This window comes from Vulpes vulpes, chromosome 1 (assembly GCF_048418805.1).
Source record: "Vulpes vulpes isolate BD-2025 chromosome 1, VulVul3, whole genome shotgun sequence".
Lineage (NCBI taxonomy): Eukaryota > Metazoa > Chordata > Mammalia > Carnivora > Canidae > Vulpes > Vulpes vulpes.
The window spans coordinates 85,722,275-85,749,937 of record NC_132780.1 but is presented as its reverse complement, the minus strand read 5'-3'; the positions used below and the strand labels follow the sequence as shown (position 1 = coordinate 85,749,937).

The window sequence follows — 27,663 nt, the reverse complement described above, 5'->3', positions numbered from 1 at the left end:
ACTGGGGAGGGGATTGTACAGAAACTCTCCCCCATGGATGGAAGCTTCTTGAAAGACAAGCTGGCAGGTTTAAACCAGCGCTGGAATGCCATCTTTGCAGAAGTGAAGGACCGGTGGCCAAGGTGATTTAGCTGTAGTAACTTGAGGGCACAGGGGTAAAGATATTTTGGTAGAGCCTTTTAAGATGCAATCATATGAATTCAAAAAATCTTCTATTATCTGATATCACGATAGGAGTTGTACTGACATTTACCTCTATTGTGATGTTCTCTATTTTTAGAATTTTGTCTCACTGTATTTTTAGGCTATCTGCAAAGCCTCACTTTTCTACTCAGTCATACAATGTGAAAGATTTATTTTTCTCATTTTTGACATTTTAGTATCATGTGGTGACTATGTGGCAGGAACTTGAAGTAGGCGAGGAGCAGTCTTGACTTGCAGTCTCAAGATCTGGGTTTGGGGTCAGACTTCTTACACATTTCCTGATTGGGCCTTGGGATCTTCCTCTGAAATCCCTCTTACTTGGTTATTCATAAAGTCAAAGGGTGTGTTACATTCATATATGCCAGTGCTTTGTAAATAGTATAATTCCTCATCTATGTAATATAACAAACATAATGAATTATTGTTTGCTTTTATGTCAGATTATGTTATAATGCCCAGCTTTTACTGAGTGTCTTCTGGTTGCAAACATGTTTGATTACCAGGGAATATAGTACTTAGCATTACAAATTATTTTATATGTTACTTTAAAATTATTTGAACTTATTTTTGAGATTCAAGATTTAATGGTGGACTTCTACTTTGCTTAACATGTTTCACCCCATTAATGATCTTCTTTTTAGGTTGATGGTAGTTTGGGTTGGAAAGTCCTCTTTTTTTCTGCTAATTTTAACTCTGTAGATGATGTGTTGGTTGAGGGATAAGCTATTGTTTTTGTTAAAAAAACTAATCTAATATTTTATTAAGTCCTATTTCATAATGTGAAATATAACACAAAATATGGAACTATGAATATTTGGCATATGGCAGCTTTTTATAAAATAAAATCATCTATTGTTTTGTGTGTTTTGGTAAGAGGCAACTGATGGCTTGTGCATTTGGGTGGAGAGATTGCCATGTGGCAGAGACTGTGTTTGGCACCTGGCACACATTGTTTCATTTTATCCTCTCAACTCCTCTGAAAGGACTTAGACCTATTGTGCAGCTTTTGAAACTAAGGCTCAGAGAGAAGAGGTTAAGTAGTTTGTCCAAGTCTCATACAGAAAGTTAGTGATGGCATGAATTTAGGCTCTCAAATACTGTGCTTGAACAAATTTGGCAAGACCATAGAACTCTCCAAGGGGAGGGATCTTGAAGCTGAATGTTGAAGCATTTCTAACAATTTCCCATAAATTCATCCTCGAGAGGGCGTTCTAGGGAAACGAGTAGAACAGGCAAAGGTTGGAGGCATGAGATAGCATGGCCAGGTGAGAGGGTGCAAAATTATATGATGAGGAGGGTTCGAGGGACCCTGGGTGGGATTTGAAGCTGAGGTCCGAAAGGGTTTTATGTGCCTTGCTAACGCGTTTGTATGGAGAGCTCTCCTAGTTTGTAAGTCATCCAGCTCCCAGGTCATCTTAAGGAAAAAGATGTACCTGCTGGCATGATATTAGCAATAATAGCAGAAATTCTCCTAAAGATTTTCAAGTGGGTCTCTGGGGAATATGGTAATTATTGCTCTAGGAACTAACAAGGTGAAGCTAATACATATTTTACTCATCTTGAGGACAAGATAATAATGAATCTCTTCTCCAACTTCTTGTATTTTAGCTAGAGCAATATTTATTTTCATAAATTTATGTTGAAATTCATTTCAGGTTATAACTTATCTTAAATTGGGGCCACCTTGCAATTTTAAGAGCTTGTATGTGTACTGTTATCAGAATCATTGAGGAATAACACAGTGTAATTTGTTTTTATATTGAGTGCTTGTAGTTAAATATTTGCACAGTTCATCAACTTATGCCGTTATTCCTTAATGAGCAATTGTTATCTCCTGTTTGAATATAAATTTATAACTTGTTTTTACTCTTAGGGATAACATTTAAAATAGATTATATTTTGCTGGTTTGCGGATGAAAATTTTGTGTGACTCAAGTATATCTTCTTGAAATTACTTGATGTTAGTTTTCTTCATAGATATATTTTCAAAATACTGTTAGTCATGATCACGCAACATTGGAAATATAAATGCCAGCCTTTTTTTTTAAATACAAGGCTTAGGGGGATCCCTGGGTGGCTCAGCGGTTTAGCACCTGCCTTTGACCCAGGGCGCGATCCTGGAGTCCCGGGATCGAGTCCCACATCAGGCTCCCGGCATGGAGCCTGCTTCTCCCTCCTCCTGTGTCTCTGCCTCTCTTTTTCTCTCTATGTCTATCATAAATAAATAAACCTTTAAAAAATAAATAAATACAAGGTTTATAATAGTGTTTGGGTGCTTACAAAGTTGTTACATTAACTAGTCTTCGATATAGAGGGTAAATTACCTGCTTTGGTATTGTCAGTGTATAACAATTAGTACCATTGCTTTCTTGCTTGATTGATTTTAATCTTTAAGTAATGTTCCCTCTTGAAGGATACTTAAAAATGTAAACTTATAATTTTTTAGTGATTTTCTTTAGTTTTTAACATTAAAATTCTCTTCTTCAAGTATTACTCTCTGTTAAATATACAAATATTTCTTTAGCATTCGATTATATTTGTATATTGCATCATGTGTTAGGTATTTTGTGATTAAAAAGTCATAGCCATAAAAAATGTAAATTTTTATTCAGGATGACACAAATCAATTAATTAAAAAATTGCATTCAATTTTTAAACCAGCAGCTAATAGCCACAACTATAAAAATGATGATACCACCACCAAGCTGTAAATAGCTTGCAAACCCTCTCTGAAAAATATATAATCTTGTTCATCTTATGAGTTCTAGTCATATTCTCATCTTCTGACAGATGGTTTATATACTTATAAATGTTATTCTTATAACATTTAAAAGATCTAATTAAGGCAGTTCCTTTTTTATATTCATATGACTATTTGTTTCCTTATATCCTTTAAAACTTTTGCTTTGTTTCTTCTAGATCTCTTTTTATAACTTGGTGCTATATTCAAATATAATACTTATTTTAACGAGCTAACAAAATTTCCATTTTTTCTTAGACTTTCCTAATACTTGTAAAAATTTTCCATTCTCAGTATCTTGCCTTGTTCTTATTCTTTTCTTCCTATGAATAAAGTAGAGTAATGGTTGCCACCTAATGTGAATAATATGTCATATAATGATGACTTTTTATCTTCATGCACTACTCAAAGAAAATTAGGTTTTTCCTTTTTTTTTTGAGATAAAGACATTTTCTTTCTTCTTCTTCTTTTTTTTAACCATCCATTATGTTGTACAATGGTCTGTAGCTTAAAATCTTTGGTATTGGGACTCCTGGGTGGCTCAGCAGTTGAGCATCTGCCTTGGGCTCAGGGCGTGATCCAGGAGTCCGGAAACGAGTCCCACATTGGGCTCCCTGCAGGGAGCCTACTTCTCCCTCTGCCTATGTCTCCGCCTCTCTTATTTTGTGTCTCTCATGAATAAATAAATAAAATCTTTAAAAAAATCTTTGGTATTAAATTTCTGCAGAATTTTTCATGATGGGAGAAGATAATGCATAGTTTCAGTGTTTTTGAATTTAGTGAAGGTAGAATTTTTATTCTCATATTACCAAATAATCTTTAGTATTGCAGCAAGTATACATTACTATTAACACTCACTTAAAATATATATTAAAGATAATTATTGAGAATTTTTATGTGTGGTGTATTTAGTCAGGATATCCAAAGCAAATATATAATGTTCTTCCTAGTTGGATAATTTTTGTCAATGTTTTTCGATAATATATTCTTTTAGGCTAAAAGGAGAAAATAAGCAGGTGATGGAATATAGAAGAAGACTAGGTGAGATTATGTGTTGGTTAACAGAGGCCGAGAATGCCATGCAAAAGAGATCAGCCGCTGAGCTGGAAGAAGACTTGCAAGAACTGACAGTAAGTGGTTTATGTGTTTCCGTATTTGCCAGTGCTTTTTGGTGCATGAACACTTACACCAAAAATAAGATATTGCATGACTGAAGAAGAAAATGGGAAGAAGCTTTGCACTATGTGGTAAAAGTGGTGAACTTTGATGAGGAATTTTTTTTTAAGAGCCGATATAATTTTGTTCTTGCAGAGGCAAGGTTTCACACACAGAAAAGTGGTAAATCATGTGGCCTCAGTATTAGATCAAATATTTTTAGGATATTTTAAAGAGAGTTTGTTTTAGAATATAATAGTATTGTGAAGTATAGTTCTTTACTTTTTAGATTGAGAAAATAATTACTGATTACTCACTATAAAATTGAGTTTTACAAGAAAACTCAAAGTGACTTGAGAGCAACTCATCTCAGCGTACTTCAGGCTTACCATGATGGTTTTATGAATCAAATATCCTTTGTTGATCCACAACCAACAGGAATTGTTTATAGTTGTATATGTATACAATATATAAAAATACATAATTATGGATATATGTAAATACATTAAAATACATTTTTATATCTATAAATTTCATAATTTTTGTGTTAAGAATTAAAACTTATTGCAGAACAATAAGACTTATGTGCTTATATTTTTACTAAAAAAAAGAAATTATGTGTGAGTGTTGATACACACATGTGCATGCATTAAAGTATGCCTGAAAGGATACTCACTAATTTGATTAAAGATTTTAAGGAGGATGATTGAGGCGTTTTGGGAAAGAAACTTTGCATAATGATGAAAAATACATGGCAAACGATGACTAAGTTTTCTTTTCAAAATGTGACAAATATCTAACAAACTTGTTCCTTTTTTTTCTTTTTTTCCAAGACTATCTATTTATTCATGAGAGACACAGAGATAGAGGCAGAGACACAGGCAGAGGAAGAAGCAGCCTCCATGCAGGGAGCCTGACATGGGACTCGATCCTGGGACTCCAGGATCATGCCCTGGGCCAAAGACAGGCTCTAAACTGCTGAGCCACCCAGGGATCCCACTTGTTCCTCTTTTATCTAAAAATTTCAATAGTTTTCTTGGAACATTCCATTTTGTAAACAATTTGGGGACAGTCACAAAGAGTGGGGCAGTATATTAGGGTAGGTAAAGAGAAGGTAGAGATGGATGCATAAAATGTTCCTGGTGCTTCTCTTTTTGCCTTTGATTAGAATACACATTATTTTCATTATCTAAGGACAGTATGTTAAAGTATCAAAGAAAGTATGATATGATATGACCCTGTTTAAGAGATGGGGGTCGAGGAGGGACCAGAACAGAATACAAAAACATCCTGAAAGTGTGTGTTCATTCCGGGATCAGTTACAGTTTGTTAACATAAGTTTAGGCTTCTTAGAAATTTATTTTCCAAGAGAAGTTAAAGACAATAGAAGACATTCATAAAAATATTTTAAAGAGAGTTTTTTTTTAAAAAAATATTTATTTAAGAGATAACAAGCAGGGGGAACAGCAGAGGGAGATGGAGAAGCAGACTCCCCTTGGAGCAGGGAGCCCCAGATGTGGGGAGCCCAAATGTGGGGAGTCCCAGACGCAGGGAGCCCTAGATACGGGGCTCCGTACCAGGATCGCAGGATCATGACCTGAGCTGAAGGCAGATGCTTAACTGACTATGCTACCCAGGCAGTCCTTCCCAAAGAGATTTTTTTTTAAAATTTTTATTTATTTATGATAGTCACAGAGAGAGAGAGAGAGAGAGAGAGAGAGGCCATAGGCGGAGGGAGAAGCAAACTCCATGCACCGGAGCCCGACGTGGGATTCGATCCGGGGTCTCCAGGATCGCGCTCTGGGCCAAAGGCAGGCGCTAAACCGCTGCGCCACCCAGGGATCCCCCCAGAGAGATTTCTGATATAGTTCTTGACCTTATAACCACAACTCTATTCTTACTCTTTTAGGACTTAACCCAGGAGATGGATGTACAAGCTGAAAAACTCAAATGGTTGAATAGAACTGAATTGGAAATGCTTTCAGATAAAAGTCTGAGTTTACATGAAAGAGAAAAAATTTCAGAAAGCTTAAGAACTGTAAATTCAACATGGAATAAGGTGTGCATTAAGGATTACTGTGATGACTTTCTCATCGTTATTGATTTTGTTGTCAAAGGAGTGAGATCATGTAACTTTTGCTTTTAAGTGTATCCAAATTTGGGCACGTTTACTAATGCTTTTTAATGTTTGTGATTATTATTTTTTCATCTGTCATAGAAACTTATATTCTCAGAGAATATTTTTTATTTTAAGTGGGATATTTTGGTCTGGGATTTTTATATTATATGCTATATTAAGTAAAGAATATATTTTAGAATGAGGCAATAAAATGCCATATAAAATTATAAAGTTGTAAATTAAGAGCATTAAAATAATTCTCTAATGTTGCACATGACTTCTTACCTATGTAGGTTTATTTTTATTGATTTTATTCATTTAATTATTTTTATTTTTAATGATTTATTCATTTATTCATTGATTTACTAGGTTCCAGGTAGAATGTAATAGCATGTGCTACGAATATGACTAATACAAGATTCTTTTCCTCATGCCATTATAATTATAATTATAATAATAATAATTATTATTATTATTTGCAGTTAAGACAATTACAAGCAGATAAAGTAATAGATTTCTATTTCTTTTGCGCTGGTACACACCATCTCAGAGTGTGAGGTCTGTCTGAAATACTGAATGGATATGTCTCTGTCCCTGGTTTGGTAGATGCCTTATTAGTCATTTTTCCCCTTCTTGATCCTCTTGAAATGATAGCCATCATCCTGTATCTAATGATGCAGATGCTTTAGGGATCTAGACTCTCTAATTGAGAATTACTGCCTTGATGATTCACTATTACTGATGACTCATATGTGTATATCTCTGGCCTTGACCTGTCTCCAAACTCTAGATTTGCATGTACAGTGGCCTGTTCAGCATGCCCGCTTGAATGTGTAATAGGCATCTCAAACATACAAAATTGCGTTCCTGTTCTCCACCTCTTCCCTGTGCTTTATTGTACTTCTCCCACCTCAGTTGTTGGTAATTACTCATTATTGTTTGGCCAAAACCTTTAGAGTCAATCTAATGTGAGTTATATCTCAATTTTAAAAAACTCCAAAGCTTGGAGTCACCATTGTCAGCTTCTTCTTCAAAATACATATCTACTTTAATGGATGATTTGATGAATGGCTATATGGCTAGATACATGCTAAAACAAATATAGTGAATTTCTAACAACTGTCAATGTTGGGTGGTACAACTGGTATTCTCTGTATATTTTTTTCATTTTTTTTTTTTTTAGGTTTGTGGAATTTCACAAGTTTGACTGCTTTTCACTAACGTCATTGCCACTAACTTGTTTTTAAGCTGCCATCATCTCTTGTCTTGATTACTGCCATGGCTTTCTCACTGGTCCCTGCTTCCTCCTTGGCTCTTTGTCGAAGTAGCCAAAATATTTGTTAAAACTTAATTCAAATCAAGTAACTCCTCTGAGCAAAGCCCACTAAGTGTTTTCCATCTCACTCAGAATAAAGGCCAAAGTCCTTAATGTGACTTATTAGGCCCATGATGTTCTGGCTTCCTGTTTTCTCCCTAACTTCGTATTCTCTTCTCTCTGCCTTACGCTCCTGTTCAGACATGTTGGCTCTCTGTCAAACATGCCAGACTCAGCTTGTGCTTATTCAATCAGAGCACACATCTATTTTTAACATAAGGAATGACAGTGAACATTGTGTAGAATAGGGCACCCTGGTTAATTTGGGGGCACTGTGTTAGACAAAGCCAGAACTAGGATTTATAATAGGATTCCATGTAGAATTTACTCTACTTAGGTAAATTATGACTATTCAAGGTCAGACAATGCTTATTGTGCAGAAAATTTTGATACATGCCTGTTGGAAAAGACTAACCTAAGGTCTTTCATTCATTCATGCATTTATTCATTCAGTAGTTTTTGACGGGACTCTTGCTTTATGCCAGGCACCATTTTTAAGAATTAAGAATACAGCAAAGAGTATGACACTGCTTCTAACCCAAAGAGTTTATTGTGGGTGAGACAAGTAGGCAAGCAGTTATAACATAGAGATATCCATAGGGACATAAAGATAGAGCACTTACCTGGCTTTGGGTAGTAATCATGGAAGATTTTCTGAAGGAGATCATATCCATGTTAGTTTATAAAGAATGAATGAGTATGGGTCAGAAGAATAATGGGGGAAGGGGCATGGCAGGGAGGAGAAGCAGCAAGTGAAAGGGTCTAGAGGAGACAGAGAATGAGCATGGTGCATTTGGGTCTTGGAAGTAGCTTAGTGTGAAGTGGATGGACAAGAGATGCTTGTAGAGACCAGATCCTAATGGCCTCAACATGCATCACAAGGAAATTGAGCTCCACCTTGAGAACAGTTTACCACCTGGAGAGCAGTGGGCAGCTACTGATGGGTTTCAATCAGAAGAAGGTTACATTTTGAAAGATCACTATAGCTGTACAGTAGAGTGGATGGAGTGATCCTAAGATAGATAGCCTTAGGACATCAGGATATGAGGTAACTCCTCTGAGCAAAGGCCACTATCCAGATCAGGAAAACTGATCTGAAATGGTCAATTAGAGTCATTAGACAGCATTGTGAATGTTGGGGTTATCAGGAAAATGGATGATGAATTCAGTATTGGACATGTCTGAATATCCAGACAAATGAGCTGGACTAAAAGATGTATTTTTTGGAGTCTTCAGCCTCTTAAGACTCCATATGATAAATGAAACCATTAGAAACCAGGACACAGAGAAAGCCAGGGTCAAGGGTAAGAAGACCAAAAATCCTACCCTGTAGAATGTCAGTATTTAATGGATGGGCAGAGGAGAATGAGCTGGTGAAGGATGCTTAGAAGATCCATCAGAGAGGTAAGCATAAAGACAGGATTGCAGAATATTAACAGTATCCCAGGGAGGGGGAGGGATAGCATTAAATATTCCAAAGGGCTCGGCCAACTAAGGACTGGATGGCACTCTTCACAGTAAAGTCAGTGGCGGCGGGTGGCAGGGGAGAGGAGGGTGCTCTGGGAAGACTGCAGTGAATATGAAGGTGGAGACAGAAGCTCAGGCGTTGAGGGGGAAGAAAAGCAGCAGAACTATCACTTAGAATAACACTTCCTCTTTCAAAAATATAATCATCTTTATTTATATAGTATTCTTTTTGTTTGGCCTGATGCTGTAGATATGCAGAGAAGTGCCTAGCACATTGAAGGAACACATCCAGGAACCCTGTTCTGTGTCTCAGACAAGAATTGCTGGTAAGATACAGTTTATTTCTTAACCAAAAAGTTTTTTTATAAGCATAACAAAATTTTATGATTATAAGTATCATATGTGAGTTAGAAAAACTTATTTAAAAACACAATGCCATTGTGATTTATTATTCTACTTTTCAGTTATTTGAAAAGAATTTTTTTTTTTTTTAAACACAAGACATATGTCACTGCCTAGTGTGTGCAAGGCATTCCTTTCCATGGTACCTAAGACTTCTCACCCTTCCTGGGCCTCCTTTGCAGAGGCCGCTGAAGGCAATGGGAAAGTCAGATGGGGGATTGAGGAAGATCTTCTGGGGACCTGCAGTTTCTCAGGACATTGGCTATAATCTGCTATGTTAACATGTTCTGGTGTTGTGTTAATTAGACACTGATCATGAATGAAAACAAAAAGTTTAGACGGATATCCTTGGAACCAGTTGGGAGATGGAGATTTACAAGAGTTCTTCATCCAAGGGAAGGTATTTACTGACAAATGATATGATGACTAAGATTGGGAGAAAGAAGAGTTTTCTCACTTTTTCATTTCCATATCTCTTTGTCTGGAATAGAGGGCAGGCTACTGAGCCAGTAGCCACTGTGGTCACTGCTTATCACTGCCTTGTGGGCTCTCGAGACCTCCTTGCCCTGCTCTCCTTCTGTTGAGTTACCAGGCAAACCCCCAAGTGTGATGAACCCTAATTTTCCACTTTCTCTGTGCCAGCTGATTCTCTCCCTCCTCCTCTTCCTCTCCTTCCCCTCCCCTCCTTTTCCTCTTTCTTCCCTTCTTCTCATTCCTCTGCTCTGCCTCACTTTTCCCTGTCCTCCACCCACCATCCTTTCCCTCCTTTTCCCTCTTCCTTCCCCTTTCCCTTTTCCCTCCCCTTCCTCCTGTTTCTCATTAGGATTCTGAAAAAGGGGTGAGTGACAAGATTTTTAAAAAAAACTTTTTTGAGGGCAGCCCCGGTGGCGCAGCAGTTTAGCGCCGCCTGCAGCCCAGGGCATGATCCTGGAGACCTGGGATCGAGTCCCATGTCGGGCTCCCTGCATGGAGCCTGCTTCTCGCTCTGCCTGTGGCTCTGCCTCTCTCTCTCTCTGTGTCGCTCATGAATAAATAAATAAAATCTTAAAAAAAAACTTTTTTGGGGTTGCAAGCTTGGTAAGGGCCAAGTTAGTGTTCTGTTTTACTTATATTTCTTAGTACCTTGCACAAAAAAATACCTGGGGCCTGATTGGTTGGTTGATTATATTAAAACTTTTTGAATTAACATTTGGGCACTGTTGCCTTGCAAACACAGCTCCATTCTATACCTGCAGGGAACAGACTTGATGCATTTTATGAAAGAGCAATAGGTTATCGTACCTTTTTAAACATCATTATGACAAAGTAACAGAGAATATTTTAATACACATTTAGAAGTATAGAAAAGCTAATAGCAGAACTATGCCTTCCAGTAGGTTAAATTGTAATGAATAAGACATTCATCCCTGGGACAGGTAAGAGACCTGAAACTTATTTCAGTATGTCCTTCTCCTCCTACACAGTGTTCTAATTCAATTTATTCTTCTTTTTATTGTGTTAGAAAAATAAAATTAACCATTTTTTAAAAGATTATTTATTCATTCATTCATTCATTCATTCATTCATTCATTCATGAGAGTCACAGAAATAAAGAGAGGCAGAGACACAGGCAGAGGGAGAAGCAGGCTCCATGTAGAGAGCCCGACATGGGACTCGATCCCGGGTCTCCAGGATCACGCCCTGTGCTGAAGGTGGCGCTAAATTGCTAAGCCACCATTGCTGCTCTAAAATTAACCATTTTTTAAGTGAACAATCCAGTGATACTTAGTACATTCGCAGTATTGTGCACATCAAACCTCTGTCTAGTTCCAAAATATTTCCATTATTCCAAAGTAAAACCTCTTACTCATTTAGCACTTTCTTCCCATTCCACTCTACCCCCATTTTGTGGTGACCACCAACCTGTGTTCTGTCTCCATGGACCACCTAGTCTGGGTATTTCTCATACAGTGTTTCTTTCACTTGGCATGTTGTTTTTGAGGTTGATCCAGACCAACTTCTTGCTGACCATCCTCGAATGGATGCTCAGCACTGGTAGACAATCCTACTGCACTTTTTTCCGAGTGCTCCTTGCTACCCATCTCTCAACTAATGACCTCTTTTCATTTTTAAAAGATAAAATACTTTTTGTCCAACAAGATCTTATTTTTCCCATCAGAGAATCCCTGTAAGTAGGTTTACCTACATCTGTTCTCACAAACTATGCGTACTTCCTTCCTATGCCATGGAAGAATGATCTCCCTTTCTTTCTAAGATCATCTCCTCCACTTGTGCTTTGGATTACATCTTTTCTTGATTTTTTACTTACCCTCCTTCTCTCCTCTCTACTGGCATATATTTGATGCATGCAGCTCTCGTCTGTGCATTTTAACTGATGTATAATGTTCCACCGCACAGATCCACAGCGGTCCTCAGAACTCTCTCTTCTAGTATGCTTACCAGTCCCATGGCATTAACCATGTTTTAACTTTAGAGGGTTCAGCCAGTTCTTAGGCCAATACATTTGAAGTCACCCTCGACACTTCTCTGTGTTTAACATCTAATCCATCAGCAAATTGTTAGTCCCTTGTCTCATCCCAGCCACTTCTATGGTCTTGAACACCATCTGTTTCATCTGTGTTTCTGGAATAGTCTCTCACTGTCCTGATTCTACTCTTGCCTTACCAGTCTTCCGTAGTCTATTCTGATAGCAGCTAAGTCACGCTTTATAAACATACATTTTATTGTGTCACTCCTGGCTCACCACAATCTTGCTGTCTCTTTCGTCATCCATAATGAGTGCTAAAGTCTTACTGTGGGCCAGAAGACTATGATTTGCCTGCTGTCCCATCGCTCTAATTTCATTTCTTATCACTTTTCCCTTTGTTTATTCTACTTCAAATGCATTGGTCTACTTGCTATTTCTAACATGCTGAGAATGTTTCCATTTATGGCTTCTGTGCTTGCTGTTTATTCTTTCTTCTTCAGATGTCCTTTCAGATCTCTACATGTTCTACACACTCCCCTTCATTCAGTTCTCTCCTCAAATGTCACCTTAGATAGGCCTTTCCTGACCTTGCCCACCATATCTCAAATATATCCTGTCTCTCTCCATCTTGGGTTGCTTTTACTACATCTCCTCTGTCCATTTACCCCACCAGAATGCAGGCTCCATGAGGGTGGGCTCTTTGTCTTGCGTACTCCCATACCTGCAGCATCTAGAAGAGTGCCTTGTACACAGTAGGCCCCCTACTAGATTTTTGAAGACTTGAAACAATGAATGTTTAGGTTGTTTTGAGTTTTTTAAACTATAAAGAAAGTTACAGTGAAGATTGGACAGACTGTTATGTGAGGTATTCTTTAGGGTATATAGTAGTAGAATTGCTGGGTCATAGAATATGGATAACTTCTACTTGACTAGATACTGTCTAGACCCCTTGTTCCAGTTCACACTTCCACCACCTGTGGGAGGGCTCTCATTGCTCTACATGTTATCAGAACTTAAACATTGTGTTCTCAGGACCCCTTTACACTTTTAAACATTATTGAGGACCCTCAAAGAGCTTTCCTTGTGTGAGTTATGTTTATAAAGATTTACCTAATTAAAAAACAAATTTGAAGAATTATGTATTAATTTGTTTAAAACAGCAATATCCATTTATTGTTAGTAAAAATAATATTTTTTATAAATATAATGTTAGAAATGAGTTTTTTCAAGACGAAAACAAATTTAATTAGAAAAGTGGCATTGCTTTACATATTTGAAAATCTTTTAGTATCTGGGAAATTAGAGGACACCTGGATTCTCATTTCCACTTCTGCATTTAGTCTGTTACGATATCACATGTCATGTAGCCTTGAGTAAAAAATACTCAAAACCACAATGAAATACCACCTCACGCTGGTCAGAATGGCTAAAATTAACAACACAAGAAACAACAGATGTTGGCAAGGATGTGAAGAAAGGGGAACTCTCTTGCATTGTTGGTGGGAATGTAAGCTGGTGCAGCTACTCTGGAAAACAGTATGTGGGTTCCTCAAAGAGTTGAAAATAGAGCTATCCTGCAACCCAGCAATTGCACTACTAGGTATTTACACCAAAGATACAAATGGAGTGATCCTAAGGGGCACCTGCACCTCAATGCTTATAGCAGCAATGTCCACAATAGCCAAACTACACACAAAGGCCAGATATCTATTGACAGAGAAATGGATAAAGAAGATATGTAATATAACTCAGACATCAAAAAAAAAATATTGCCATTTGGAACAACATGGATGGAAAAAAGAGGGTACTATGCTAAGTGAAATAATCGGTAAAAGACAATTATATGATCTCATTCATATGTGGAATTTAAGAAACAAACAAGATCATAGGGGAAGGAAGGGAAGAATAAAACAAGACAAAATCAGAGAGAAACAAACCATAAAAGACTCCTAGGCATAGGAAACAAACTGAGGTTTGCTACAGGGGAGGGGGTAAGAGGATGGGATAACTGGGTGATGGACATTAAGGAGGGCACATAATGTAATGAGCCCTGGGTATTATAAGACTGATGAATCACTGAACTCTACCTCTGAAACTAGTAATACACTCTATGTTAATTGAATTTAAATTAAGAGAATGATTAAAAAAAAGAATGAGCATGAAAATGTAAATCACTTATTATGATAATCATAATTTGGGCATCCACAGCCCTTGGAAGGATTTCTGGGTACTTAGAGCTTCCTAGATCCTACTTTGAGAGTCTGTGACCTATAGAGATAGGGCATTTCATTTCAATTAGCATTTTCTCAGATACTTGTGTGAATGAGCCTTTTTTTCATGTTTATTTCTTTCTTGTTTCCTCTTTCATGGATTGCCCATTGGTATTTTTGGAGTTTAAAAAATTATTTTGATTTCAAATTCTTTGTTTAGAGTGTACATTGCAAATACCTTCTTCCTTAGTCTATGGCTTCTAACATTTTTGTTAATGTTGCCATTTTCAGAATTCTTTAACATTAATGGTCTATTAATAGCTTCCCCTTTGTGAGTGTTTTTAGAGCATTTTTAATACTTTCAACTCATATGCTTTTTTAAATTAATTTATTTATTTTTATTTTTATTTTTTTAAAGATTTTATTTATTTATTCATGAGAGACACACACACACACACAGAGAGAGAGCGAGAGAGAGAGGCAGAGACACAGGCAGAGGGAGAAGCAGGCTTCACGCAGGGAGCCTGATACAGGATTTGATCCCAGGTCCCCGGGATCACACCCTGGACCGAAGGCGGCACTAAACCGCTGAGCCACCAGGGCTGCCCAAGATTCTTTTTTTAATATTCTCAACGAACAGTTGTACAGTTTTAGTTTTCATATTCAGGTCCTTAATCCATCAAGAATTAATTCTCTCAGGGTATATATGAAGTCAAATTCCATACCATCGTCTTCCTGCTCCAGCTATGGGTGTTCACGCTTGCCAGTATCATTTATTGACCAGTAAATTTCTCCTCATTGATCTTTAATGCAATCTGTGCCAAGGTCAGATTTCTCTGCCACCTATGCACTGTGGCTCTTATCTTCCAGTAATCTCTTTGAATGTCTGGGTCCATAAAACAATGAGTTAATCATTCGTTATTAGCTAAGTGATACAACTAAATATCAGATAGGGCATAACCCTCCAACTGTTTTGGCTGTTTGTGGTCCTTTTCTATTTTGATTTGTTTTTTGTTTTTTGTTTTTTTCTCTTTTTTTTCTATATTGATTTGAAAATCAGATTTTGAATATATGATTTTGTCAAGTTACACACAAACTAGCTGGGATTTTTATTAGAATTGCACTTACTTTACAGATTGACTATATTTTTGGAAAATTATTTGTCTCACTTAATATACCATATGCTAAAGTGGATTCCAGATAGATCTAATAATTAATTTGATGCTCTCATTTCAAAGCTAAAGAAAAGCAATAACCAAACTTCCATTCTTAAAAACAAAACAAGACAAACCAGAGAAACAAAAAAAAAGTAGAAAAAATATTTATCGCATCTTTAGAAAAGACAAGAGTCTAACTTAAAAAGTTCTAGGAAAACACTCCCTCAAGACAAATTTATGGGTTTGATCACTGCAAGTTTGTTACCATCTATATGTTAAAAAGAAAAAAAAGTTTAAATCCTAAAGTAGAAATGTTATTTTCAGCAATGGCAAAGGCTCATCTTTCCTGTAAAAAGAATTCATCCCAACTGATAAGAACACAGTTATAAATTATACCATATTTAGTTAATAAACATAAAAATATTAGTGTTCATTGACAATCAAAAAAGCAATAAATGAAGACAAGGTGAAAGATGTGTTTATCCATGGAACTAGAATATTGTCCATGTGGATGTAGGAATTTCATCTGTTCCACACACTGCTGCTGGAAGTCTAAATGTTCGACTGTTAAGGAAAACAATTTGTTAATAAGTATTAGATACATTAAACTTTTTGCACATTCTTTTTGAAGTAGAATTTCAGAATCACTTTAAGTAGCTGCAGTGCAGGATAGGGGTTAGCTAAAAGTTAGTATATATGTAGATTATAACAGAAGTATTCACAATGATTTTGGAGCTGGGGCCCAGAGGTGCAGGGGCACCTGGTTCGGGAGGCTCCCAAACAGATGAGTTCAGCCACTGGCCGCTGAAAAAATCCAAAGGCAGAGAAAACTAGTGGTGGTAAAATAAGAAACGAACTTATTTCAGTGAGGCCAACATCAGGAAGACAGTGGACTAGTGTCTCAAAGACTGTCCCCAAGGTGCTGAAAATCTTTCCAGATTTATTTTAGGAAAATGTGGGACAAAGGTCGGTGGGTTACCTGCAGGTGGGTTGTGAAGGTCAAGTTAGTGAATGCCCTGTCATCAAGCTGGTGGGGTCTTGCTGGGTCAGGGCGGTTGTTATTGCTTGAGAGGTTTGTTTCAGGTGCTATCAGGGGATGCTTTGCCCTCAGGGTCTTTTGCCTGAGTTTAGCATACACTGGAAAGCAGAACTTAATTAGAAAATTTGAGGTTGAAATGGAGGTAGTTGAAGCCCCCTTTCAATTTTATTAAGAATGACCCATGCTCATATTATAAAAGTTAATTAGAAAAGAATAGAAAATAAGAATAAATTGACATTATAATTAAGTCAAGCATCTTAAAATAAAAGCGCGGTCCTCATTTTCCTATGATTGATTTATTTTTTATTTTATTTATTTTATTTTCTCATGGTGTCAGTGTTCTTTACTTCTGAGTTTTGCTGCCCTGGAATGTTGTGGGATGATTTAATTGATTTAATTGGCTTTATGGCTACCATGGATATGTAGATACTACAGGAAATGCCATTGTCATTTTAGTATGAAGAAATAAAAACTTCCTACAATTTTTTTCTTTTTACTTAAACTGCATTTTATTTAAATACACACACACACACATCACCCCTAGGGCACCACAATCAGAATAATATCCTGTTGATGTATTAATACTTTGCCATGTTTTCTAAATTTCAGCTCATCCTGGTGTCCAAAAGGTGGTGCTAGTATCATCTGCGTCAGATATTCCTGTTCAGTCTCCCCGTACTTCGGAAATTTCAATTCCTGCTGATCTGGATAAAACGATCACAGAGCTAGCTGACTGGCTGGTCCTGATCGACCAGATGTTGAAGTCCAACATTGTCACTGTCGGGGATATAGAAGAGATCAATAAGACAGTTTCCCGAATGAAAGTAAGTACATAGCGTAGAGACTTGTCAGGGAAATACCACAACACAGAAACAGACAAGATCTGTTTGGATCTCCTTTGTTTGTCCTAAACTCTGGGACAATGAGCTTTAAAAAACTCTTTATCTGTCAAACAACCATGCTATGTTTGGTTAGTTCCGAAGAATAAAGCTTTTCTTGCCTTTCTAGTCTTTTTGTGAGATGAAGTTTACCCACTTGAAGTAGAGATTCAGTGTATTTTAAAATCTAAAACTGATAGACCATCAAGTGAGGCACATTAACACAAATGTAAATTCATGTGAGATTTAATGCCTACTGCGATGCAGGATATTTGCCTATAGCACCTTTTCAACTTATATTCATAATGAGCTTATTTAATTGCTGACTTTAGAAATAAGCATCTCCTGATTAGAATTTTGTCACTATATATATGCCATCTAATAGAAATGTTTGATATTCACTGTGTGCTAGGTTCTAGGCTATGTGTCGTGTAGGGATTCTAAAAAGAACATACCAGATAGAAATTGGGAATGTGTCGTACAATAGTTACAGCGGCTGTTGCTTTTATTAGGTGTTGAATCTGTACTGGGTGGTTTTCTAAGTGTTTTACATATATCATCTCATTTATTTTTTTGACAGTCTTTTGAGGTGGGTGTTGATTTTATTCTCAGTTTACAAATATTCCTGAAGTGAGGCAGAGGCACCAAATGCACATAGGTAGACAAGTTGGCTGCAGCAAAGCAGAATCTAAGAGCAGCGGAGGATAGGTCTAAGCCACCTGTTAGGGGAGCCAGGGTGAGGAAGGAGGGTAGTTCACAGTGGTGGAAGGCAGACTGTGGAATGTTGACCCCTGGAGATAAATGCATGTTCTTCATGTAGGGAAGAGAGTGAATGAAGTCATGAGGTAGGGGGGTGTGAAGGATGTTGGGTCAACATTTGTGCAATAAAGAAATGTAGTGGGAAGTCAGAGAGCAAAGACAGGTCCAAAATCACTTTGGAAAGAAGCTTGTTGACTTGCTAGGCCTAGGCTTTTAGTTGGCAAGCATCTTTTTGCCCTTTTCTTCTTTTTTTAATGGTGGCTGCAGACTGATGATAAACAATGCTTTGCTTTGATGAGAAGAAGACTGAGACGCTTTTTAGTGCTGAGGATACATCGGAGGTGAGAGATGCTTAAAGCAAGCAAAAGAGCCCTTTCTGAGTGACTAAGATGATGCTGTTGCAATTAGCAGAAATCAGGAATAGAAGAAATGGGCTGTGGATGAGGTTTTGAGTGATTTAGTTTTGGGTATGTTGTGTTGAGAGGTTCTTGGGCCATTTAGAATGAAATAATCAGCCTTCATTGAAATGTCTCTCTGGGATTCAGGATTACAAGATGTGAGTAATCCACTTAGAAATAATATTTGACACTTCAGGGCTAATTGAAATCTGCAAAATTAGTGAATTTATGAAGAGGAAGGGCTGAGAGAGAATCTTTGCTACCCTGTTTGTAATTACAGGGAATTGCATTTTCTAATCTTTATGGCTATTTATTAGTTCTGTGCTTTTTTTTTTTTAAAGATTTATTTATTTATTTATTCATGAGAGACACAGAGAGAGAAAGAGAGAGAGGCAGACACGGACAGAGGGAGAAGCAGGCTCCACACTGGGAGCCCGATGTGGGACTTGATCCCAGGACTCCAGGATCTCGCCCTGGGCCAAAAACAGGTGCTAAACTGCTGAGCCACCCAGGAATCCCCAGTTCTGTGCTTAAAACACACTATATTCTGATTTTTAAAATCTCTTTGCCGCTGTTAATTAGTACTGAGACAAACTCTCTAGTGCAGCGTTTTTCATGTCTAAGATTATTTAATTTGCAATTATTCCAAAGCATTTTTTGAATGCCTCACTACCATTCCTGTAGGTGACTTTGTTTGTGTTTGTATCTCATGTAGGACAGATACATGAGGTGTCATCAGAAATCACTGCCAAGGTTTTCAGACCATTTTTCCGAAGGGATTTTCTTTCTTTCTTTTTTAAAAAAAATTTTTATTTATTTATTCATTAGAGACAGAGAGAGAGAGAGAGAGAGAGAGAGAGGCAGAAACACAGGCAGAGGGAGAAGCAGGCTCCATTCAGGGAGCCTGACATAGGACTCGATCCCGGGTCCCCAGGATCACACTCTGGGCTGCAGGCAGTGCTAAACCACTGAACCACTGGGGCTGCCCCCGTAGGGATTTTCTTCATCAAATCTTCTCCAACTTGATATGGCAGAGCTGTAAGTTTTCTGTTATTTCTTTTCGTGAAAACAAAAACAGTAAAGTGCCTTGCCAGGTGATCCAGATGATAAGTGGCAGAGCTGTATTTTAAACCCAGGACCTTTGACTTCAAACCTTGCTCTTTTCTGCTATCTTGCTGATGCCTCACTATCTTGTATAAAAGGACAACAGCAATTTTGATGTCAGCACACCAGTTCTGTTTTGTTAGTAGTATCCTTAGGGTAAGGCTTATTAATCTATCTTAATTATCATTTTTTATTAACAGATCACAAAGTCTGACTTAGAACAACGCCATCCTCAGCTTGATTATGTTTTTACATTGGCACAGAATTTGAAAAATAAAGCTTCCAGTTCAGATGTGAGAACAGCAATCACAGAAAAGTGTAAGTTTAAAAAAATTTATGTATCTTCCTCTTCCTCTGAAGATAGTAACACACACACACACACACACACACACATTTTCACATATTATTCAACCAGAAATTAATATTATTTGATATTTAGTACCTTATTAATGACCACAGTTTTCCTTTGATTTTTATTTTTTGTGAACCTTGTTACTATTCCCTTATGAATTCCTTAAAGTGCTAGCATTATTACTCTTAAGTAATTACTGGTACATTGGATGTTTTTTCTTTTAAGTTAGGATTTCTTTTTATTTTTAATTTTTTAAAAAGATTGATTCATTCATTTTGGGGAGAGAGAGTGAGAGAGAGAGAGTGCACGTGTGCATGCAAATATGAGTTGGGAGAGGGGCAAAGGGAGACTAGGAGAGAGAATCTCAAGCAAACTCTGAGGGTGGAGACCCAGGCAGGGCTCCATCCTGTGACCCTGAGATCATGACCTACGCCAAAACCAAGAGTGGGATGCTTAACCTACTGAACCACCCAAGCACTCCAGGTTAGAATTTCTTTTAAAGGAATCAAAACACAAAAGTTAGAGAAAACATTGGAATGCAAACTCATACTTCCATTGTAATTAATAAAACCAGATCTTGCTGTGTCTTTTAACTCATCTTCTCCAAATTCATTCCAAAAAGAATTTATTGAGCAACACACGTGTACCATTGGGCCTGGTCCTAATTTGGGAACAATTTATTTAAGAGCAAAATAAATAAATGTACAAAACAACCATAGCAAAGATCCTTGTTTCATTTGCTTTCTGGCTTCAGAGCATCTGTTTAATCTGTATGACAATAAAACAAAGTCTCAATTCTCAAGAACGTCATGTAGGGATGATCACATGCTTTCATCATCCCCTCTCCCATACGGCCCTCTATCTGTCTGTAGCCATTCTATATTGTAGGTATTCTTTAAAATGTCCTGGAAGTTCCTAATTATTTGCAATAGTTTTTTTTTCCTCTTGGCCTTTTTTCCCTGGGTGAAATTCTACTCAGCAGCTAGAATGTCACCCCTCTTTGTGAGGTCTTTCCCACCCTTGAATAGTCCTTGGTGAATAGGATTTTCTGTCTTTAGTTCCTGCTGTGCCCTCTCCCTCCATAATGTCACTATAGATCTCACAATTATTTTAATTTTTTCTCCCATAGATGGTGAACATTCACCTTTCTGGCCCTTGGGCCTCCAATACAAATTAAGTACTTAGTAAATATTTTTGGCAGAATATAAACTGGAAGGTATTTTATTACCTCGTCTAATATTTCTGAAAGGAAGAAAGTCACCTCTTCCTCCTCTTAAAAGTGTGTTTCGATTTTAAAATAAATGTGGCAGCAGCAACGTTATTACAAGAGATGAGTTAGCAGAGAACTTTTAGTGTCTTACAATGTTGGTTTATTTTTACTACATAAGTGATCTTTCTTCTTTCTCCTTCTTTTTTTTTTTTTAAGGATTTATTTATTTGAGAGGGAGAGAGCAGGGGGGGGAAGGGTAAGAGGAGAGGGGGAGAATCAATAGATTCCCTGCTGAGTGCTGGGCATGGAGTATGATGTGGGACTAGATCCCATGACCCTGAGATCATGACCTGAGCCAAAACAAACCAAGAGTCAGATGTTCAACTGACTAGGCCACCCAGACACCCCTCCCTGTTTTTGTTAAATTGATGGATTGCTTGTGCCTGCTTTGGAACTCTGGAATGAGTTCCTTTCATCGTTTCTTTTAAGGTTTTTGACAAGACTTTTCTTTCTTCTTCTGAATTATCTTCCCTTTCCAATTTAACTCCCTCTCTGTTTTCTCTCCTTTTTTTTTTTATCTGCAGAGAGGTTGCATAATCTTTGTCATTATTCATTATATGAAAAAAATATTCTCAGCAGGAGTGTACTGCCTATAATAACCTGCTCTTAGCGCTTATTCACAAAGAATAGAACAATTTGCTTATTTTTAATGATAAACCCATGATAGGTGCTCTCACTTGATGTCTTTCATTTTATTTGTTCAGTATTAAAGGATTCTATTAGTAACAGAATTGGTCATAAGCACTTTATGTAACTTTTTAACTGACAAGTAGGACAGCATTATTAAAAACAGGCAATCTGTTTAAACTCCGAAGACAGCTTAAAACAGATAATCTCATTGAACAATTAAAAAAATTATTATATGTAAGTATAATTTTCAATGTTCTGAACAATCTTAAATTGATCACTCTTATGGCTTGCTATATCCTTTTGTTATCCCAGGAATTTTACCAATAGGTCCCAATATGACTTAGCTGCAGTGTTCTTTTATAGTTAACTTCTCGTTGGCCTGGTATTTAACTATCACTCTCCAGTCTGTGTGACATCCAAAGCATCTTCTAGAAGTTTCATTTCCTAGCTACCTATCATCAGTGGGTTGATGAAGTCATTCAAAGCTATTGTTTATTAGTGCTTCAGTTCAAGATGTTGAACTGCCCATGAAGTAACTAATCAAAAACTTAAGTTTCTTTAGATCACTCTTTCTTTAGCCCCATGTTAAAAATGAGAAGAGGAGAGAAGGGAGGGGAAAAAAAGAGAGGAGACAGAAGAAAGAATGAGAAATAGAAACAATAAAAAAAGAAAGAGGAAAAGAGCTAATATGGACTTTTTTATGATCAAGAACTACTGGGTACATAGAACTTGAATCTGATTTGCTTTTAGTGTTTCTCTTAAACATATAAAAATACTTTCTTTTAGAGAGGTTTCATGCTAGAGTAAAACAAACATGAAAAATATTCTTATATAGATTATTTCCTTTTAAAATCTTGACAACCTTAGAGTATCTCCTTTGAGGATGACAAGTGATTACATCTGTGTCTTAAAGCTCTGTTATAAAGTATTGTTAAACTCTACCTTCATCAAACCAGGTTCTGTGAAAATACATTAGACAGGAATTCACTTTCTTTATAATTTTTGGTTTGTTCATTTAAAATAGTAGATATTTGTATTGTGTGATATTTCAGTGGATTTAAAATAGGATTTAATTCAGGATTCTTCTTAAAGAAGAGTTTCAGAAATATATCAGTTGTATCGTGTGCCAATATTTATTAAATTCCCTTAAAAGGTACATGCCAACTTGCCTTTTTCTTTTCTATTTATAACTTTACTTGTGATAAATTTGGTATCAGGTATTTTTTCCCTTTCCTATTCATTACTTTTACTGGGATTATTTTTTATAATGCCTCCACTAGTGGAAAAGGTGAAGAACCAGTGGGACAGCACTCAGCATGGTGTCGAGTTAAGACAGCAGCAGCTGGAAGATATGATTATAGACAGTATTCAGTGGGATGACCACAAGGAGGAAACTGAGGAACTTATGAGAAAATACGAGGCTCGGCTCTATATTCTCCAACAAGCCCGAAGGGATCCTCTTATCAAGCAAATTTCTGATAATCAAGTAAGACTCATTTGATTTGTGGAGGGGTTTTTAGGGGCATTATCAGCTTGTTAGATGTACTTTTTTTGTTCTATTGTTAACTGTAATTTTTAGGACCCTTGTCATGATGTTGCCTCAAGTGCTGAGAATATACATTGAAATTTATGTAAAGAATTTGACCAGGAAGGTTTTTGAAAAATTTTAGGATGTGTAACAAATAGAAATGTATACCTGTATACCAGATGTATTGCTCACTGCTCACTGACTCTTGGCAAATGGAACATGACCATGAGCCAGCATCTAGAAAAAGAATATTTTCAGGATCCTTGAAACCCTCCTTTTTTTGCTACCTTCCATGTCTACCCTGAAGGTTATTTTTATTTATGAAGTTTTCTGAGATTTTCATTTGAGGCAACTGTACTGAATGAACCAGGTAATCCGTTTAGTTTCTTTTAATAATTTTATAACCAATCTGTTTTATTTCTACTGTCAGAGTAGGTAACTTTTTTTTGATAGGTTTAAATATAAAGATGATGTTGAACATTAATGGTATTTTTAAAGTGCTATTTAAAATTCTTGCTATAATTATAGAAAATGTTCTCAAATTGGAGGTTATAGTTTTTAGGTTATATTTTGGTGTAACATTTATTTACCCTTCAGAGGCCTAAGATGATCGTGTGCATTTGTAAAGAATATATGGGAAAAAAATCTAAAACATGAGAACAGGGTTTTATAATTCACACATGTAGACTTTCCATGGTTACAATTTAAAAAACAAGTGTGGCCAGGGGTCCTGGTTTTGTGGATCATTTTCTGTGTTTATGATATCTGCTGATTGTTTTCACCAAATGACTCAAATATAATAATCAGCAAAGCCCCAGGATACTTAACCAGAAGAATATACTTAAAAGTGAGATCAACGCTTCAATCCTCAGATATTCAGAATATTCCTTTCTAAACAATAGTGTACCTCTTTTCTACTCAGACTTTAGGATGGATTTTTTTTGCCAGTTGCTATTGAAAGCATTATAGGAACATTTATTTGTTATTTAGATTTAATGGGGAGTATCTTGATCCAGAGGCTCTGAGAAGTAGAAAACCAGTGCCTATAGGCACACTCAGCTTCAGTTTAGTTATTTACACAACTCTAAGAAAAAGCTTGTTTGGCTGCTTGATCCACCCAAGCAGTTAACTTTGTTAACAGACACAGTGATCCAGGGACACAGAAAACTGCCGTATTGTTGGCTCTTTTCATTTCTGGTAGCATGAAGAGAGGAATTCTATAGTAAGTTCATTCCTGTATGATGCTTGTTGCTATAAGGATCAGATATATAATAGAACAAATGAAAAAGATAAATGGTTTGAGGAAGTAAAATACCTCCAAAAGGAAAAGACAGCCTTTTAATAGCATCTTCTGTATACCTGATCATTTCTTAGACATTTGCCTTTTTACTTCCAGAATTATTTTTATTTGAGCTCATGTTCAAGAGTTTGTCCCATAATTAGCTTTTTTTCTTTTGATACTTATGTCTAAAACATGTAAAATGGGGAGACCCAATATTTAGGTAAGCAGTTACTGAGCGACCCAATATAACAATTACACCTGCAATTACACCTTAGATATTGCTGCAAGAACTGGGTCCTGGCGATGGTATCATAATGGCGTTTGATAACGTCCTGCAGAAGCTGTTGGAGGAATATGGTAGTGATGACACCAGGAATGTGAAGGAAACCACAGAGTACTTAAAAACATCATGGATCAACCTCAAACAAAGGTAACATGAAGGGCCTGGTAGGTGAGTGCATGTAAAGGCAAGAATTTGATTGCTTTGGCTTTCTCATGGAAACTGGCCAAATATGGGACTACTAAAAGTACATCTTATTATATTGGTTTTTAAAAAATTTTTGTACTGTGCTAGGTTAGTATTATCACACTTAGTACAGAAGGTTTATTTATACATTATCTACTTGAATTTCTACAATGGAGTTTTTCCTTGAATGAGTCTAAATCTTGACAAAGATAATTTTATGTTTTCTGGTTTTTCTCTACCTCCCAGCATTACCTAGAAGGCATCCTGTAGTAATCTGAGGGTAAGGACTGCTTAGGTATTTACAGATAATATTAGGGTAATATTATCCCTAAGTATAACTAAAATAGTGTGCTGTTTGGCCAGGTCATCCTTAGTTGAAGTTGAGAACACAGGGATCCAACATCAGACTTCTGAAATATACTGCATATATTTAGGGCTTCAACTAATTTGTTTTCTTTTGATTACCCTGTCTAGTCAGTATATTTGGAACAGTCTAAAATAGAATATGTGTTTATAAGAGAGATTTTTCTGTCACTTGAACACCTAGGGTCTAAGGAACTATCAGCAGTGGTTAGCATCTCTTTAAGATAGAATATTTATATTCATCATCAGGAAACAGTGTTTACTTCCTGCATAGTATGGGGAATGTGTGTGTCTAATGAAATTATGGTTTCACACGCACCATTATATATTCAGATGTAACTACCTGAAAGCTAATTTATATCAAAACACATTTATTTTGCAGTGAGTAAAATGGATAATACTAGAATACTTTATGATACATGTTACTGGAATTAAAGTATAGCCAAGCATTTAATCACAGTTTGACTTGGAGGTCTTTTATACGTTTTTAGGATGTCATTTTTAGTTAGAGTCTATAAAGTAGATGTTTGGGAAAATCAAAGACGAATTACGAGGCAGCATATGAATGTGAATATATATAAATATGTGTATATACATGCTGTTACATATACCTAGGATTCTGGAGGAAATAAGACTAGGGTAGCAAATTCAAAACTTCAAAGTAGTTGAAACAGAAAATAGCTATAATACTGCTCTTTCTAGCATGTTAGTATTATGGTTTTCCTTTGTTGTAACAGGTTACTTGGATATAGTAAGGATCCCAAAACTAAGGCAGGTAAGAAGGTGAATTAAAAATGGCTTTAAAGTATAAACTTCCTGTTACAGGATAAATAAGTCCTAGGATTGTAACATACAGCATGGTGACCTTAGTTAACAAGACTGTATTGGATATTTGAATGTTACCTAGTAGATCTTAAAGAAAGAAGACCTCACAAGAAAAAAAAAATTGTAACCATTGTGGTTGATAGATAATAACTAAACTTATTTTCTTAATCATTTTGCAATATATACACATACTTTAATCATTCTGTTTTACACCTAAAACTAATACAATGTTATATGTCAGTTAGTTTTCATACTAAGATAGTCCTTAAGCATACTTTAACTGCGTATTTCCAAAAATCTGTATGTAAGAATTATGGCTTTGTTTTTGTTGTAAACTATACCAGAAAAACTGATCACTTAGGAATGTGAAGCTGCTTTATTTTAGCACCTCCAATTCTTTTTTTGCTTTTACTTTGTAAATATTTTAAGACAGCCTACAGCAGTAGTTAGATTAGATGGAAGAGGCAATTAAAAATGAATTATATTCCAAGGTGATCTTTCATTTATCAGAGCTAAGACAAGCACAGTGTTCCAATTTTATGGTAGTTACAAGTTGTTGTGCTTATTCTGTTTTCTTACTGCATTTTTTGGGGAAATACATCAACATTAATATTTAGACATGATTTAGGTATATTACTATCTATAAAGCAAGGTAAATAAAGCAAAACTGTGGCTCACATGATCCTTTTCATGAGTGACAGCTGGGGTTTCTATGTATTGTGAGGATTTTGTCTTTTTAACAGTGATGTTTACAATTTTTAACTCTTTAAATTGGAGACCTTTCTAGAATATACAAATCTTTCCTTGCCTTAAACAAAATATATGAACCTATGAGTAACATTTAAAAAAAATTCTTGGCTTTATTGTTGTGAGGATAGAATTAAGGAACTCTAAGAGCTTTACATAGTCTTACAGTGCATTTAAGGCAGTGTTTCTCAACATTTTTACATTATCAATCCCCAAAGAGCCTTGTTAGATCCCCACTCCCATGAAATTTTTATACCATGGATATACTGTGTATCTGTTTCTCTACTTTATAGTTGTGCTTTATACATAGAAAGAGTAGATTTTTCCACACCTCTCCTCAACTTGCTCCACCAAAGAACCACTTCTCACCTCCATTGAGAATGCGTGGTCTAAATGTAATTAATGCTCTTGGGCTCAGAGAAGGTGAATGACATGTTCAAAGTCACGTAGCATAACCAAGATGATTTTTTTTTCTATACTAAGTTATGATAATGCTCTTACTGCTCTGAGTTCTGAAGAATTGGTAGTAAATTTATTCAGGCTGTTATGCTTTGGAGATTTTCTGCTTTATTTTTAGGGTATGAATTTTATTGGGTGTCTTCCCATTGTCAGACTCTCTGCTAATCTCTTCACATGCATTATTTTATTTAATCCTCAAACCATAAGAGACAGGCAGCATTTTCATCAGCACCGTGTCAGTGAATAAACTGAAGCAGAGGAAAATTA

At 36.4% G+C, this 27,663-nt stretch overlaps 1 protein-coding gene across 9 annotated transcripts in view; it reads left to right on the top strand.

Moving 5' to 3' along the window:
• Positions 1-27,663, top strand: part of UTRN (utrophin) — a 497,326-nt gene that overhangs the window by 228,890 nt on the left and 240,773 nt on the right. For all 9 annotated transcript variants that reach the window (XM_025997956.2, XM_072719084.1, XM_025997957.2 and 6 more), the window contains 8 exons: positions 1-122; positions 3,939-4,074; positions 6,009-6,158; positions 9,311-9,386; positions 16,945-17,159; positions 19,675-19,792; positions 23,007-23,212; positions 24,812-24,966. The exon at positions 1-122 is cut by the window's left edge and continues 54 nt beyond it. In XM_025997956.2, the coding sequence (XP_025853741.2) occupies positions 1-122; positions 3,939-4,074; positions 6,009-6,158; positions 9,311-9,386; positions 16,945-17,159; positions 19,675-19,792; positions 23,007-23,212; positions 24,812-24,966 (1,178 nt within the window). The remainder of the gene's footprint in view (positions 123-3,938; positions 4,075-6,008; positions 6,159-9,310; positions 9,387-16,944; positions 17,160-19,674; positions 19,793-23,006; positions 23,213-24,811; positions 24,967-27,663) is intronic.